The sequence below is a fragment of the Schistocerca nitens genome, chromosome 7, assembly GCF_023898315.1.
Source record: "Schistocerca nitens isolate TAMUIC-IGC-003100 chromosome 7, iqSchNite1.1, whole genome shotgun sequence".
NCBI classification, from domain to species: Eukaryota; Metazoa; Arthropoda; class Insecta; order Orthoptera; family Acrididae; genus Schistocerca; species Schistocerca nitens.
In genome coordinates this window covers 416,881,961-416,896,288 of record NC_064620.1, presented here as the reverse complement: position 1 = coordinate 416,896,288, position 14,328 = coordinate 416,881,961, and the positions used below count along the sequence as shown (strand labels likewise).

At 37.8% G+C, this 14,328-nt stretch overlaps 1 protein-coding gene across 2 annotated transcripts in view; it reads right to left on the bottom strand.

Annotated features, from left to right (window-relative positions):
- The window catches only part of LOC126195346 (UDP-glucose 4-epimerase), a 122,381-nt gene that overhangs the window by 27,302 nt on the left and 80,751 nt on the right, over positions 1–14,328 (bottom strand). For both annotated transcript variants that reach the window (XM_049933926.1, XM_049933925.1), the window contains exons 6-7: positions 10,612–10,745; positions 6,872–7,022 (exon numbers count right to left, since the gene is read on the bottom strand). In XM_049933926.1, the coding sequence (XP_049789883.1) occupies positions 6,872–7,022; positions 10,612–10,745 (285 nt within the window). The remainder of the gene's footprint in view (positions 1–6,871; positions 7,023–10,611; positions 10,746–14,328) is intronic.

Sequence of the window (14,328 nt, the reverse complement as noted above, 5' to 3'; positions counted from 1 at the left end):
TAAGCTGTGAAGGTTGCGTACAGGATACCTCTTGCATTTTCACACTTTATGCACAATATATGTACATACTGGGCCTCAAAATACATGTTGGGGATTTGTTTATTATCAATTAAAGATTTGTTTCTAATAAAAACTTCAGATGTAATAGGAACTGGAAACTGTCTGGGAAGCAGAAACTTGTTTCATATATCTTAATTGATGTTTTTAGAAAGCCTACAGCTGCCGTTCACTATTTAAATAATGAAACACCGCACCAGTTATTTATGTTTTTGTGCTTAGCATGACGTGTTTTGAGAATTTTTTCTGGTTGTCAAGTGCAAATATTTACATCAGTATTTTGTGTGGTGTTTGCATATGTGTTGTTTTGCATCTCTTGCACTGTAGCCATGTTTTTGAAGTTATCAGGTACTGTGCCTCTTCAATTATGTAGAAAACCACATACAAGCAAACTCTCACTAACATTGTTTGTTTGTGTGACACCACAAAAAATACATACATAAATACTGCACATGACAAAGAGAATAAATCTCAAAATGCATTTTGCTCAGCACTAAAAAATAGGTAATTGGTGCTGTGATTAAAACTAAAACATCTGAGTAACTTAACGTGAGTGAAGGTGTCAAGTAGTGCTACAAGTAGCCAAATGATGAAATACGCTACACGTGATTTGATAACGGTGTCACGATGATCATAACAATCACAGAGCTGCGTATGCATGGTCAGAACACTGTGGAAATGCTTGTGACTAGTCATGATGTCTTTATTCAAACGAACCTATAGTTACTCCCATCAGCCACCATGCTGAGTAGAGCTTGGTAGCAGCAAGAGATACAGCATGAATTGTTCTGACTTTTACTGATTTACCAGTTCCACATAGTGTTTGTAAGCGCTAATTGATGGCCAGCATTATTTTATGTGAATTACATCATTTTACATCAATTACATCATTTTTTCTTCAAGAGTATTTTTTCATAAAGTGTAAATCGCGTGAAAATTATAAATATGTTGACGCAAAATTGGGTGTGAATTAACATTGTGGACATAGGAAATTTGACGAGAGCAATAAAAAATGTCACAAATGATGGGAAACTTTTATTGTGGAACATAAAAGTGGAGTTTTACTGTATTTTTTGGGCCACAAATTCGGCAACTGTTCCCCTGTGTTTGATCACATTTTGGAGGGGAAAGAAAAGGAAGTTAGGGAAGCCTTCATGGATTTTTAGGTAACAAAAGAGACAGTAACCATTCTAATCTAATCTAGTTGATGGTAGTACTCCTGCAAAAGTACCATCAACTTGGATCTATCATGTCCCTAAGTTGTATTTCCTCCACTCACATCTAGACTTTTTCCTTCCTTGTTGTGAAGCTGTCAGTGATGAACACGGGGAAAGGTGCCACCAGGAAACTACTATAATGGGACAGATAGAGCACAGTCACTGGAATGATCCAAAGCTTGCAGATTACTGTTGGTCTCTGTATAGGGATGCTCCGGAACTCACAAGAGAAAAGTCAAAAGAAAACGAGCTCATGAAGCCACCACATGATTCTCTTCAGATACAACCACCTACCAGGGGTTCATCCATGATTTAGGACTCTTGGAATGTAGCTTTATTTTAAAAAAAGTACTTCAACTGAATTTTCAATGTTGTTGACATATTTAGTTAAAATGTATTATTTCCTCTTAATACACTAGAATATAATATTTCCACCTATTGTCAATCACAGAAACTAGAGCTAATAAACTTTTTTGTTTCAAACAACAAACTCCAGGTAGGAATATCAACAATGTAAAAAAAGATATGTTTTCCAACATTGTTAATTTTTTTTGTCATATTCCCCCCCCCCCCCCCCACACACACACATTCAAAATAAGTAAGAGTTCACTCATTAAATGAAAGAAACACTCAAAAATATTTTTTATGTTGGCTAGTATTATTAACTGACATGGCACAAACATACTAGTACAAAGATAGTGGCTGCATGCAATTACGCCCTTATGTTTCTACTGTGTAACAGCCAATTGCTAGTGCTGATATAACGTTCCTATGTACATTCAATTCTTAGCTATATGACTTTTCTAAGGATCAAATACACAAAAATGGCTAAAGTTTTCAAACAGCTGAGAAGTGCCATACGAAAAGTAATTACTAGTATAACAGGAGTCAAATGAAAACAAAACAGATGAAAAGAAGTAAATTGTTTATCACTTCATAAGTAATCACTATAACTGCTAATACTTTTACCCCACTATGAGACAGGGCAGTCAGTGCCCTTTTGGGAAAATGTTTGTGGTTGCCTATGGAACCATGACTGTAGCCAGGCGTCCACCTCTTCATCCAAAGCAAATCAAGGCCACATGTATCCTCCTTCAGGGCTCCAAAAATATGACTGTATGCAGAATGTATAAGGGCTTCCTAGCAAAACTTCTGCAGCATACTTGAAACAAACTGGGCAACACATGGACGAGCCCATGTGTTTCGAATGCACTGCAGAAGTTTCGCTGGGAAGCCTTTAGATATCCTCCATACAGTCCTGATCTCTCCCAATGCGGTTACTATATTTTTGTAGCCTTGAAGAAAGACGTTTGTGGTCATTGATTTGCTATGGACAAAGAGATGCTGGCTGGATATAATTGTTGTTTCATAGATAACTGCAAACATTTTTCCACGAAAACACTGATCACATTGTCTCACAGAGGGATAAATGTATTAACAGTTATGGCAATTACTTTTGAAATAATAAACAGTTTACTTACTTTTTTCCATCTGTCCCATTTTCATCTGGCTGCCCCTTGGGCTAATTTCAAGAGAAGATTTTAAAAAATTGGGAATTTTTACTGCCACATGTGTTCATTTCCCAATCTGTTGTGCATGTGAGGAAAAACAACATTAGGTAAGAGACAAACAGTTTTACACACAATCATGGAACAGGAATCAGCTTTGATTTATCAATGAAAAACAGCATTTGCTGTCAGGGGTCAGAATTTTACAGGTGTACCTCTTAAGTAATGCATATTATGCAATTAAAGATTACTTAGAGAACACAGAGGGGAGAGGGGCATGTGTTAGTAAGGAGTAGCAGGAGAGATGGTCATTAATGCATAAAATACTAGAAATGTCCCACTATTTTTCTACTTTTAATATCTCATTCATCATGAGTTGATGGAAAGTTTTTCAAGGAGGCAGAATGGAAGACTAGCCCTAAAGTGATCAGAAAGAACGGTGTATGCAGTGAAAAGAGTGGAGAAACTTAACTGACACTGTATAATTATTTTTCATTTTATTAAGCTAACTTTTCCCACACATGTATGCATACAAGAGTATTGTACATTAGGCATAACCAAAGGAGACAGAAGATTAGATGGGTAGACTGGATAATCAAATTGTTGACAAAAGAAATTTATGAGAACTTGACTATAAGAAGTGACTAGTTGATAGCATACATCTGTAGGCATCAATTAATTGTCAGTTTGGTAATAGGAGGGAGCATGTGGGGTAAAAACTGTAAAGGGATGCATATGATAAACAGGATCAAATGGATGTAGGTTGCAGTAGTTATGCAGAAATGAAGAGCATGCTCCCTAGCATGGAGTGTTGCGTTAGGTCAGCCTTCAGACTGAAAACGATGACGATGATGATGACAACGACGACGACGACACATATGACTAAACTTTTCCTTGTATAAGGCTGACAAATCATATATGAATGTAAAATGATGTTTGAATGAATAAATTACTACTACTGTGGTGATTGAATGAATGGTAGAAGTCTAATGAAGCTATTCACTAGATGTCAAGGTATAAGAATAGACTGAGACAATGACCATATGGAAAGGAGATACATGACATAAGAAAACACACAAGGAGCAAAATGGATACATATGGCCGAAGACTGTATTATGTGCAGAAGTCTGGAGGAGGCCTTTGCCAGCAGTGGTTGTGAAATGACTGACTGACTGATTGATGATCGGCATGCGTAAACTGAGATGCATGAACCACATACCTTTTTTTAATACATTCTACTGAATTCTTATTATCTAATATCCAGGTATTATATTATGAGATTAAAATTTCTTTAATTTGGGAGTACATAGGCTAATGCAGGCCACTTCTATGTTGCATCCTTCGCAAACTGTTTACATTAGCGGTTCGTGGTCTGAATAAAGGGCACACAACAATAAAGGAAAGGCGAGGTTGGAGTGTTGATCGTGAACATGTCTAAGGCTGTAACTCGTGTCACCTGACCAGACGAACATCAATTGAGAAGCCTAGAATCCTGTGACTGTTCACAACAACAATCTTGCAATTCATTGGAAATGAGTTACAAAAACCATACATGGATTTCATACACATTTATGTCAAATTTAAGTAAGCAACCACATCACTGTCCTTTTTGCTTAATAAACACAACAAATGCCATTATTTCATAAACATGAGAGAGAGAGAGAACCTAGTCATTCATAAACATGAGACAGGGAACCTAATCATATTTTAACAGACTGCATATTACCAACTGCTTCATGATAACCTATATAACATCATACTAGAAAGCTTCTGTCCATGGTCTGGTAGACTTACTTATAGCAATTATAAATAAATAAAAAAATAAAAATAAAAAAAGCAAACCACTGTTCTGGCAAAATGATATTCTCCATAATACTGTTAAATTATCAGATTTCTTGTGCAATGCCAATGCTCATTCATGTTCTAATTAAATATGTATATTACCTCACTGCAAATGTTGCAATTTGACAGAGTTACAGAGCCTTAAGGGTTGCAAAGGCAGCGATTTATCTAAAATTTTGGTGTTTATACTACATGTAAATATTTTACAAATTGTAAATTATAATTACAATGCTAATGGAAATTTTAGGATGGCAACAACAGGTAGAAATGAGGAAGGGCAACCACCAAGCTGCAGATGACAGCACGGTGGCACACCCATGTAACAAATAAGGGGCGTTACGTGTGTAAGCACCACCTATCAATCATCCTGAGGATGTAATTATAATTCCTGTATGGAACTGATGATCGGTGCAAAATTCCAATTAGCAATGTATCATTAAAATTACTATTGTGTCACTGTCAGCAGGCAATATGTTGTTATCTGAATGCTAATGCACTTCTATCAATAAGATGTTAATGCCAACAATGTACACACATCAAAAAAAGTTTTGCATCACCTCAGTTCCAAGAGTTCCAAAACCTGTACAGAAAATTGGAATGGAGATCAATATAAACATCATTTCCGCCCTTTTCATTGTTCATGAAAACCACATGTTGCATGTTGTACCACCATACCGCGAGACCTTCGGAGGTGGTGGTCCAGATCGCTGTACACACTGGTACCTCTAACATCCAGTAGCATGTCCTCTTGCACTGATGCATGCCTGTATTCGTCATGGCATACTATCCACAAGTTCATCAAGGCACTGTTGGTCCAAACTGTCCCACTCCTCAATGGCGATTTGGCACTGATCCCTCAGAGTGATTGGTGGGTCACCACAAATAACTCTTTTCAATCCATCCCAGGCATGCTCGTTAGGGTTCATGTCTGGAGAACATGCTGGCCACTCTAGTCAAGTGATGTCGTTAACCTGAAGGAAGACATTCACAAGACGTGCATGATGGGGGCACGAATTGTTGTCCATGAAGACGATTGCCTAGCTAATATGCTTGCACTATTGGTCAGAGGATGTCATTCATGTATCATACAGCTGTTATGGTGCCTTCCATGACCACAAACGGCATACGTCGGCCCCATGTAATGCTCCCCAAAACAGCAGTGAACCTCCACCTTGCTGCACTCGCTGGACAATGTGTCTTAAGGCATTCAGCCTGACTGTGTTGCCTCCAAACATCTCTATGACGATTGTCTAATTGAAGGAACATGCAGAACTCATCGGTGAAGAGAACGCGATGCCAATCCTGAGTGGTCCGTATGGCATGTCGTTGGGCCCATTTGTACTGTGCTGCATGGTATCATGGTTGCAAAGATGGATACTCGCCATGGACGTCGGGAGTGAAGTTGCGCATCAAGCTGCCTATTGCACACAGTTTGAGTTTTAACACGACATCCTGTGGCTGCACGGCATTACTCAACATGGTGGTGTTGCAGTCAGGGATCCTCTGAGCCATATTCCGTAGGTAGTGGTCATCCACTGCAGTAGTAGCCCTTGGGCGTCCTGAGCGAGGCATGTCATCGACAGTTCCTCCATGTCCAAACAACGTCGCTTTGGTTCACTCCGAGACGCCTGGCCACTTCCCTTGTTGAGAGCCCTTCATGGCACAAAGTAACAATGTGGACGTGATCGAACCATGGATTGACCGTCTAGGCATGGTTGAACTACAGGCAACACGAGCCGTGTACCTCCTTCCTGGTGGAAAGACAAACTGATCGGCTGTCGGACCCCCTCCGTCTAATAGACGCTGCGCATGCATTGTTGGTTACATCTTTGGGCATGTTTAGTGACATCTCTGAACAATCAAAGGGGCTGTGTCTGTGTCAACGTCTATCTTCAGGAGTTCTGCGAACTGGGGTGACGCAAAACTTTTTTTGATGTGTGTATGTATACATATATTTCCTTCCCATCCTGTATGGTACTTCTCTTCTAACCCAGGGTTCTGGGCAACTTTTCTGCAATTCTACCCATATGCTACACCTCACCAGCCCTTTGCCGTCATCTCTCCTCCTTCCCATTAAACTTTTCTGCCAGAAAAAGGAGTCACTGGCTCTGAAAGCTTGCATATTTCCTTAACTTTTGTGTGTGTTTTCTTCTCCTGGCACTTGATGAATAGATCGTCTTGTCTATCCAGTTCTATTATATTTAAAAAATGAATTATTTTCATTGAAATACTCATATATATACTAACACATATCGTGAAGAGTTTTTGAAGCAGTCCAACCCAGCTCTTTGTTAGCAAGCGAAGCATCTGCATACGATGCTGCTATGTCACCTGGTCTTCTGGGGCAGATGGTATATGGAATTTTACGACCACTTGCTTCTTCAAATGCTTTAATCACCTGAAAACAAAATGAAACAAACAATTAAAAATCCAGTTAAGAATCACAACAGAACCATACCATAACAGCAGTCCCAACTGGGAACTTAGGTTCATTATCAGCAAACTGGACAGCAGGAGTTCTGAACTCTTCTTTTTCATGAAATCTACCTATGGATACAGCAGTAAAATCATGTGGCTCTCTGCAAAGGTATTTTTCATTTATTTTATTACATTCACCACTAGCAATTGATCTTCTGTGAAAAGCCCCAGCTTTATTTTCTGCATCTATGAAGTAATCGACTGTTGCTCATATTGTACAGCATCTGGAAAATCTCAGTTTGGAAAGAGAATTTGGACACCTTTCAAAACTGCAGTGGTGTATTATTGTGCTCATTAGCTGTTGGGTAGGTGAAAGATCTTTATAACATGTTGTCACATACAGCAACAGAGGACTCTGCTATGAGACTTAGCCAGTAGACCTGCAATATAAACGCAAACAAATTCCAGCAAGGTAGTTGCTGGGAGTAGCAGAATCAATAGAAATCGAAATGTGTTGACCAGTTGGGCCTATGATTTTTAGTTGCTGCTGTCTGTAACTAGATGAGGACACACCGTTTAATGTGTCTAGCATGACAATAAATGATTTAAAAATCAGTTACACTCAACAGTTATCATTAATTCACCACGTCACTTTTGGTTTTGTAGATTTAGTCACCCTAAACATAATGTTGTCTGTCAGCCAAAGTTGGCAGTGACCAGAAAGGAATCAAATACAAGTTCATATTATTCTATTTCTATCGACTCAGCTGCTCTGGTCAGCCACCATGCCTAGTCTTTCTGGAATATGCTGGTATAGTTCTGCAGTTCTGTTCGGTTCTGCTTCTACTACCTTGTCAGTTGTGTCTGCCGTATTGTCAAGTATGGGTCATTCATCCCTTCAGCAATATGCTAGTCATGGCTTATATGCAACAGATTAAAAAACAGTGTAGTAAAGATTTTGCCATTGTCTAGTTGGCCAATAATAGAAAGACATTGTCAAGAAACATTATATAAGAGAAGCACTCTGTTCACCAATGAGAAAAAAGCTGCTGCTTCTCATTACTCATATAAACAGTCATCAGTTGTTGAAAACCTAAATAGTGCTAAAAGAAGAAAACATTAAAAGACTGTTTTGGGAAAGGAACTGTTGAAGTTTTTGCAAAAGCTAACATCTCACTATCGAAGCTGGAAAATCATGTCATACAGTCATGGATTGCCGAATTCTTGAATAAAAATCTACCTTGATAGAGGAATTTGTCTGAGAAATATTTAACAGATAAGTTATTTGCTTTTGAGACTTGAGATTATGATGTACATTAGAAATAACAGGAGAAACAGCCCTCAGGTCTGGTGCACTAACTCTAACAGGTATGATACAGATCTGTAAGCACAACAGGAATGTCATATTACTCGCAATCCCTGTAGTGAGGCGGGACTTCAAGTCTTCTGGTTAACATTGATAGTCATTCTTAAATTTCATAAGCAGAATTATCAAAGTGAGAAGTACATGCCTATAATTCGTATTTTTTGTGTATAATGGTTCTACATTTTTGGGCACACATGACAATGTGGCAAGTGGTTTACCGTGCCTTGCATTTTTAAATAAGCTCCCACAAAAATTGAGAAATTCAGAAACCAGATGCATACAACAGCAGCATACAGCATTAACAGTTAAGTGTTTCCTACCCTACTTTTCAGATGTTTTTCCAATAATTGTCACAGCCTGCACTGTAATTCACTGCATAATATCTATGAAGTAATGAGAAATTTTAAGTTTCACAGCATACAAGAAAAAACTTAAAAAGATTATATAGTTGGCTCACTTTACAGGTACTATAAAAAAAGTAATTTGTTTTCTAAATATGGTATGGGAAACCCTGGGAAAATGTAACAAGTATGGTGTGATGTGTGCAAGTTACTGCATTGTAGGGGTGACTTTAACATTAATATGCAAAAACTGTTATGTGTGTTGCCATATCTATAGCTTACTGGCATACGGGAAAGTAACTGTACTTGCAAAAAATTTCAAATGTCCTCTTACACAGAAATTCATATTCTAATCATCAATTACAAAATTCACTTCAAAGTTTCTTAAAAGTCATTACTTTCAAATTTTGCACTAAAGACAAGACACATCAGTAATGGTAAAATTTTTGCACGTTTACACTGTAGTACAGTCGCTACCATGACACATCCAGCACAAAATGAAGTTGTTAAAGTCACACCTAAATCATCTTTTTTGTCCAAAGTTATGCCTAGAAACTGTGATGATTATTTTGTGACTATTGTCTAACATGTTACATGATAGATTGTTTTATTCCTAGAAATTTCTTCTGACCATAGTAAATTCACCAGTGAAATTATAGATGGAATAAAGACAAACATCCTGCATGATGAAACCACAAACAAAATGGGAATTTGTGTTTTGGTTGTTCCATAAAGTTCCCAGAATCAGCAAATACAACAAACCGTTCTCGCATAATGTTACAGTAGATACACTAGTTGAGGACAAGGTGCCATAATTTATGATGCCATAAATGTGTATGCAACTGACAATTCTCCAGATACTCAATTTTTGAAGTCTAAAAATATAAATTTAAAGGAAGCAAAACTTTTTATGATACCTACATACTTAGTGGAACAGATAATTTCAAGAAGTAGTCTACTTGGAAAGCTATGTCTACAATATTGTAGGCTTATTATACTGGAGGTAAGATGGCTGAAGCTGATTAGCTTCTTCTGAGTTGTTAATATTTCTGTTATCATCTGTGGTCAATAGTTAATAGTTATTATTTAAAGGAGATAGTTCTGTTCAAAATGACAACAAGCCAAGTATCACTGTAAAAATAGTGGTAATACCACCTTATTTTATTCTAGTGCAAATTCTATTTCGAACACCATCAAAATTATCTTCTAAAATACTGCTATGTGTGTACCAGTGTCCACCGGCACAGTCATGAAACCACACTACAAGTCCGACTAGTGTAGTTCTACAACGAAAGAAACCAACAGATGGCAGCAATGATGGACAGTTCATCATGCTTACATTTGCAAAGTTAGTAATGTACTAACAAAGTTATTTCATCCTTTACACTAATCACACAATTTGCTTCAGACAAGTAGTCTAGTCCTCCACAGCTTATAAAAGATTAAAATTACATTTTGTGTGTGCACCTAATAAAGTAATTCAAATTATATGGTTCTGATACACAGTTCAAAGATATTTACTGACAGTGAAACAAGAAGAATAACCAGTTTACCCAGTAGCAACTTAACAAGGCTAGTGTGTAGATGTTAACATGGGACGGGTGACACAAAAAATCAGGTTTTTAAATTCAATGCCAGAGGTTGCTTCTTATGACAAAAGAGACAGCTGGAACTGTAGAATGGTAAATTATCGAGGATTGTGGTCAAGAGTGTGATGGCAGGGCATGAAAATCAACTGTAGAAATGACATCCTTTGCTGGAGTGCATGTCTGCTAGTGTTTTGTTAAGAGGGATTTTTCTTTTAACTCCGATTATTTTAATTTGGAAAGCATTGTTTTTAAACATTAAGTACTGCAGCATACCTCAAGAACAGAATTCCCACGACCTGTTCCAAGGTTATAGACCTTGAATTGACCTGACAATGAAGATAAAAGCAATTTTGCAGCTGCTATATGTCCAAGAGCCAGATCTTCTATGTGAATATAATCACGAACACCTGGAATAAAACAGTTTTTTGTAATTTTGATGCTGAATATAAGGTATAAATTAGCATAGTGCTGATATGGATAAGTGTAACTCTACTCTGTCAAAATATGTAAATAAATTTTATGTAATTGTTACAAAAGTGCCATTTATACTGGTTCTAGGGAATAAGGACAAAGAGTTTGTGGAAATCATCTGTTCCATGTAAAAAATTAACAACTCACAATATGGGGCATGTGCTGGTATCATAATCACCACACATTTTTGAGTCACATTTTTACAATCTTAAAATACTGTTTGCCGTCGATGATTACAAATGAACCACAAAAACTGCTTCACATTTATGTTGCATTTTAATGCTGGCCTTCAAAATACTAGTTCAAAATGCAGTGGATGTGCCCAAACCATTATTTAAGATTCTGCACTGTCCAATAGAAAGTTGTAAAGATGTGGAAACACAGAAGAGAATTCCAGTTACCCTACTTTAATAGTGATTACGTATTGCATACAGAACATACATGAAGCATGAGGAATGCAGTAAGATAAAAATTATGTTATACTTTTTTTAGGAATTTTCAAACAGTTTTTGTCACTCTGACTACACAACAAGAAAATTCCAATACCTTAATATCAGCTTTCATTCGGAGACAGCAATCCTTAAACAAGCATGCTTATTAGCTAGAATGAGGAAACAGAAGTCATGAAACCAAGTAATGTTCTAATTTACACAAATTCAACAGTATTTCACTGAAAAATACAAAAAAATAATATGTGAAGTACAGAAATTTACAGTAGAACTTCATTCTTTTTACAGCAAGTTGGTTAGTTAATTATTTTCATTTTGTGTTTGGCCAGTGCTAGCTCAACATTCAGAGATGCATGACAGGGTGCAGTTTTGATGGAACATTCAGGTACCGGTGTTCTCCCTTTGAATAGAGTGCAGCCAAAATTCTTACACATTCATGCACTTATGCATACAATTTACTATTGACTGTTCATCTAGCAGACATAAATTTCTTTCCGAGCACACTTTTAATCTCAAACAAGACAATGAATATCTGTTACACTCTTATTTATTCAAGAATTCTTTGATCAAGTAGAGGCACTTGTGTGCTACTAGAAACTTTTGCCCTTTACTCTTGAATCATACTCAAAAATTTAAGGTTCATCAATAGCTACAGCTCTGTCCAGAGGACCTGGATTGGTCTCCAAATGTTCCAACAGTTCACAAAAAAACTGTTACATAGTGTTTCTTTCATTCATCAAGACAACCTTTGGCACAACTACTGTATTTGTAGATCACCAGTCACAGTTGAATGCACAGATGATATGTCCAGCACGTTGTTAGTATTCAACTTCTTCCTTTCAATCTCTGAATTTTGTATGCCAACCAAAAACACACATTCTGGACATGGTTTTGTCATTCTAAGCCTCACACTAGTAAACGATAGTTATTGAACCCTGAAATTGGATTTTGACTTTCTTTCTCAGCACCGAGTATTGTGTATAAAATGACAGTTGATTTCTTGCATAGAGAACTATGGTTGTTGATGTGGCACCAAATGAAAAGATGCTACTTCCAACTCTCTTTATACCAGTAAAAGTTTTATTCACCAACGTGACATTTCAGACCACTTTTACACAATCTGTCGCACAAAAGAATGTCGCATTTGGACGAGATCTTTAATGTGGCACATCAATTAAACTACACATTTACATTGCGCACAAGATATGAGAAACAGCAAATATGGAACCCTATTCCTTTTTTCATTCACAAAATAGTAACAATAACATTGAATAAATATTGAAATAAACATTCTCAGTGTTCTGTTTTACTGCCAGAAAAATTTTGCAAGACATTACGTGTCTTGTGTGCTGATATGTTGACCAACCCCCCCACGAACCATGGACCTTGCCGTTGGTGGGGAGGCTTGCGTGCCTCAGCGATACAGATGGCCGTACCGTAGGTGCAACCACAACGGAGGGGTATCTGTTGAGAGGCCAGACAAACATGTGGTTCCTGAAGTGGGGCAGCAGCCTTTTCAGTAGTTGCAGGGGCAACAGTCTGGATGACTGACTGATCTGGCCTTGTAACATTAACCAAAACGGCCTTGCTGTGCTGGTACTGCGAACGGCTGAAAGCAAGGGGAAACTACAGCCATAATTTTTCCCGAGGACATGCAGCTTTACTTTATGATCAAATGATGATGGCGTCCTCTTGGGTAAAATATTCCGGAGGTAAAATAGTCCCCCATTCGGATCTCCGGGCGGGGACTACTCAAGAGGATGTCGTTATCAGGAGAAAGAAAACTGGTGTTCTACGGATCGGAGTGTGGAATGTCAGATCCCTTAATCAGGCAGGTAGGTTACAAAATTTAAAAAGGGAAATGGATAGGTTAAAGTTAGATATAGTGGGAATTAGTGAAGTTCAGTGGCAGGAGGAACAAGACTTTTGGTCAGGTGAATACAGGGTTATAAATACAAAATCAAATAGGGGTAATGCAGGAGTAGGTTTAATAATGAATAAAAAAATAGGAGTGCGGGTTAGCTAGCATAGTGAACGCATTATTGTGGCCAAGATAGACACAAAGCCCATGCCTACTACAGTAGTACAAGTTTATATGCCAACTAGCTCTGCAGATGAAGAAATTGATGAAATGTATGACGAGATAAAAGAAATTATTCAGGTAGTGAAGGGAGACGAAAATTTAATAGTCATGGGTAACTGGAATTCGTCAGTAGGAAAAGGGAGAGAAGGAAACATAGTAGTAGAAAATGGATTGGGGGGAAGAAATGAAAGAGGAAGCCGCCTTGTAGAATTTTGCACAGAGCATGACTTAATCATAGCTAACACTTGGTTCAAGAATCATAAAAGAAAGTTGTATACCTGGAAGAATCCTGGAGATACTAAAAGGTATCAGATAGATTATATAATGGTAAGACAGAGATTTAGGAACCAGGTTTTAAATTGTAAGACATTTCCAGGAGCAGATGTGGATTCTGACCACAATCTATTGGTTATGAACTGCAGATTAAAACTGAAGAAACTGCAAAAAGGTGGGAATTTAAGGAGATGGGACCTGGATAAACTGAAAGAACCAGAGGTTGTACAGAGTTTCAGGGAGAGCATAAGGGAACAATTGACAGGAATGGGGGAAAGAAATACAGGAAGTGCAAAATGGCTAAGCAGGGATGGCTAGAGGACAAATGTAAAGATGTAGAGGCTTGTCTCACTAGGGGTAAGATAGATACTGCCTACAGGAAAATTAAAGAGACCTTTGGAGAGAAGAGAACCACTTGTATGAATATCAAGAGCTCAGATGGCAACACAGTTCTAAGCAAAGAAGGGAAGGCAGAAAGGTGGAAGGAGTATATAGACGGTTTATACAAGGGCGATGTACTTGAGGACAATATTATGGAAATGGAAGAGGATGTAGATGAAGATGAAATGGGAGATACGATACTGCGTGAAGAGTTTGACAGAGCACTGAAAGACCTGAGTCGAAACAAGGCCCCGGGAGTAGACAACATTCCATTAGAACTACTGACGGCCTTGGGAGAGCCAGTCCTGACAAAACTCTACCATCTGGTGAGCA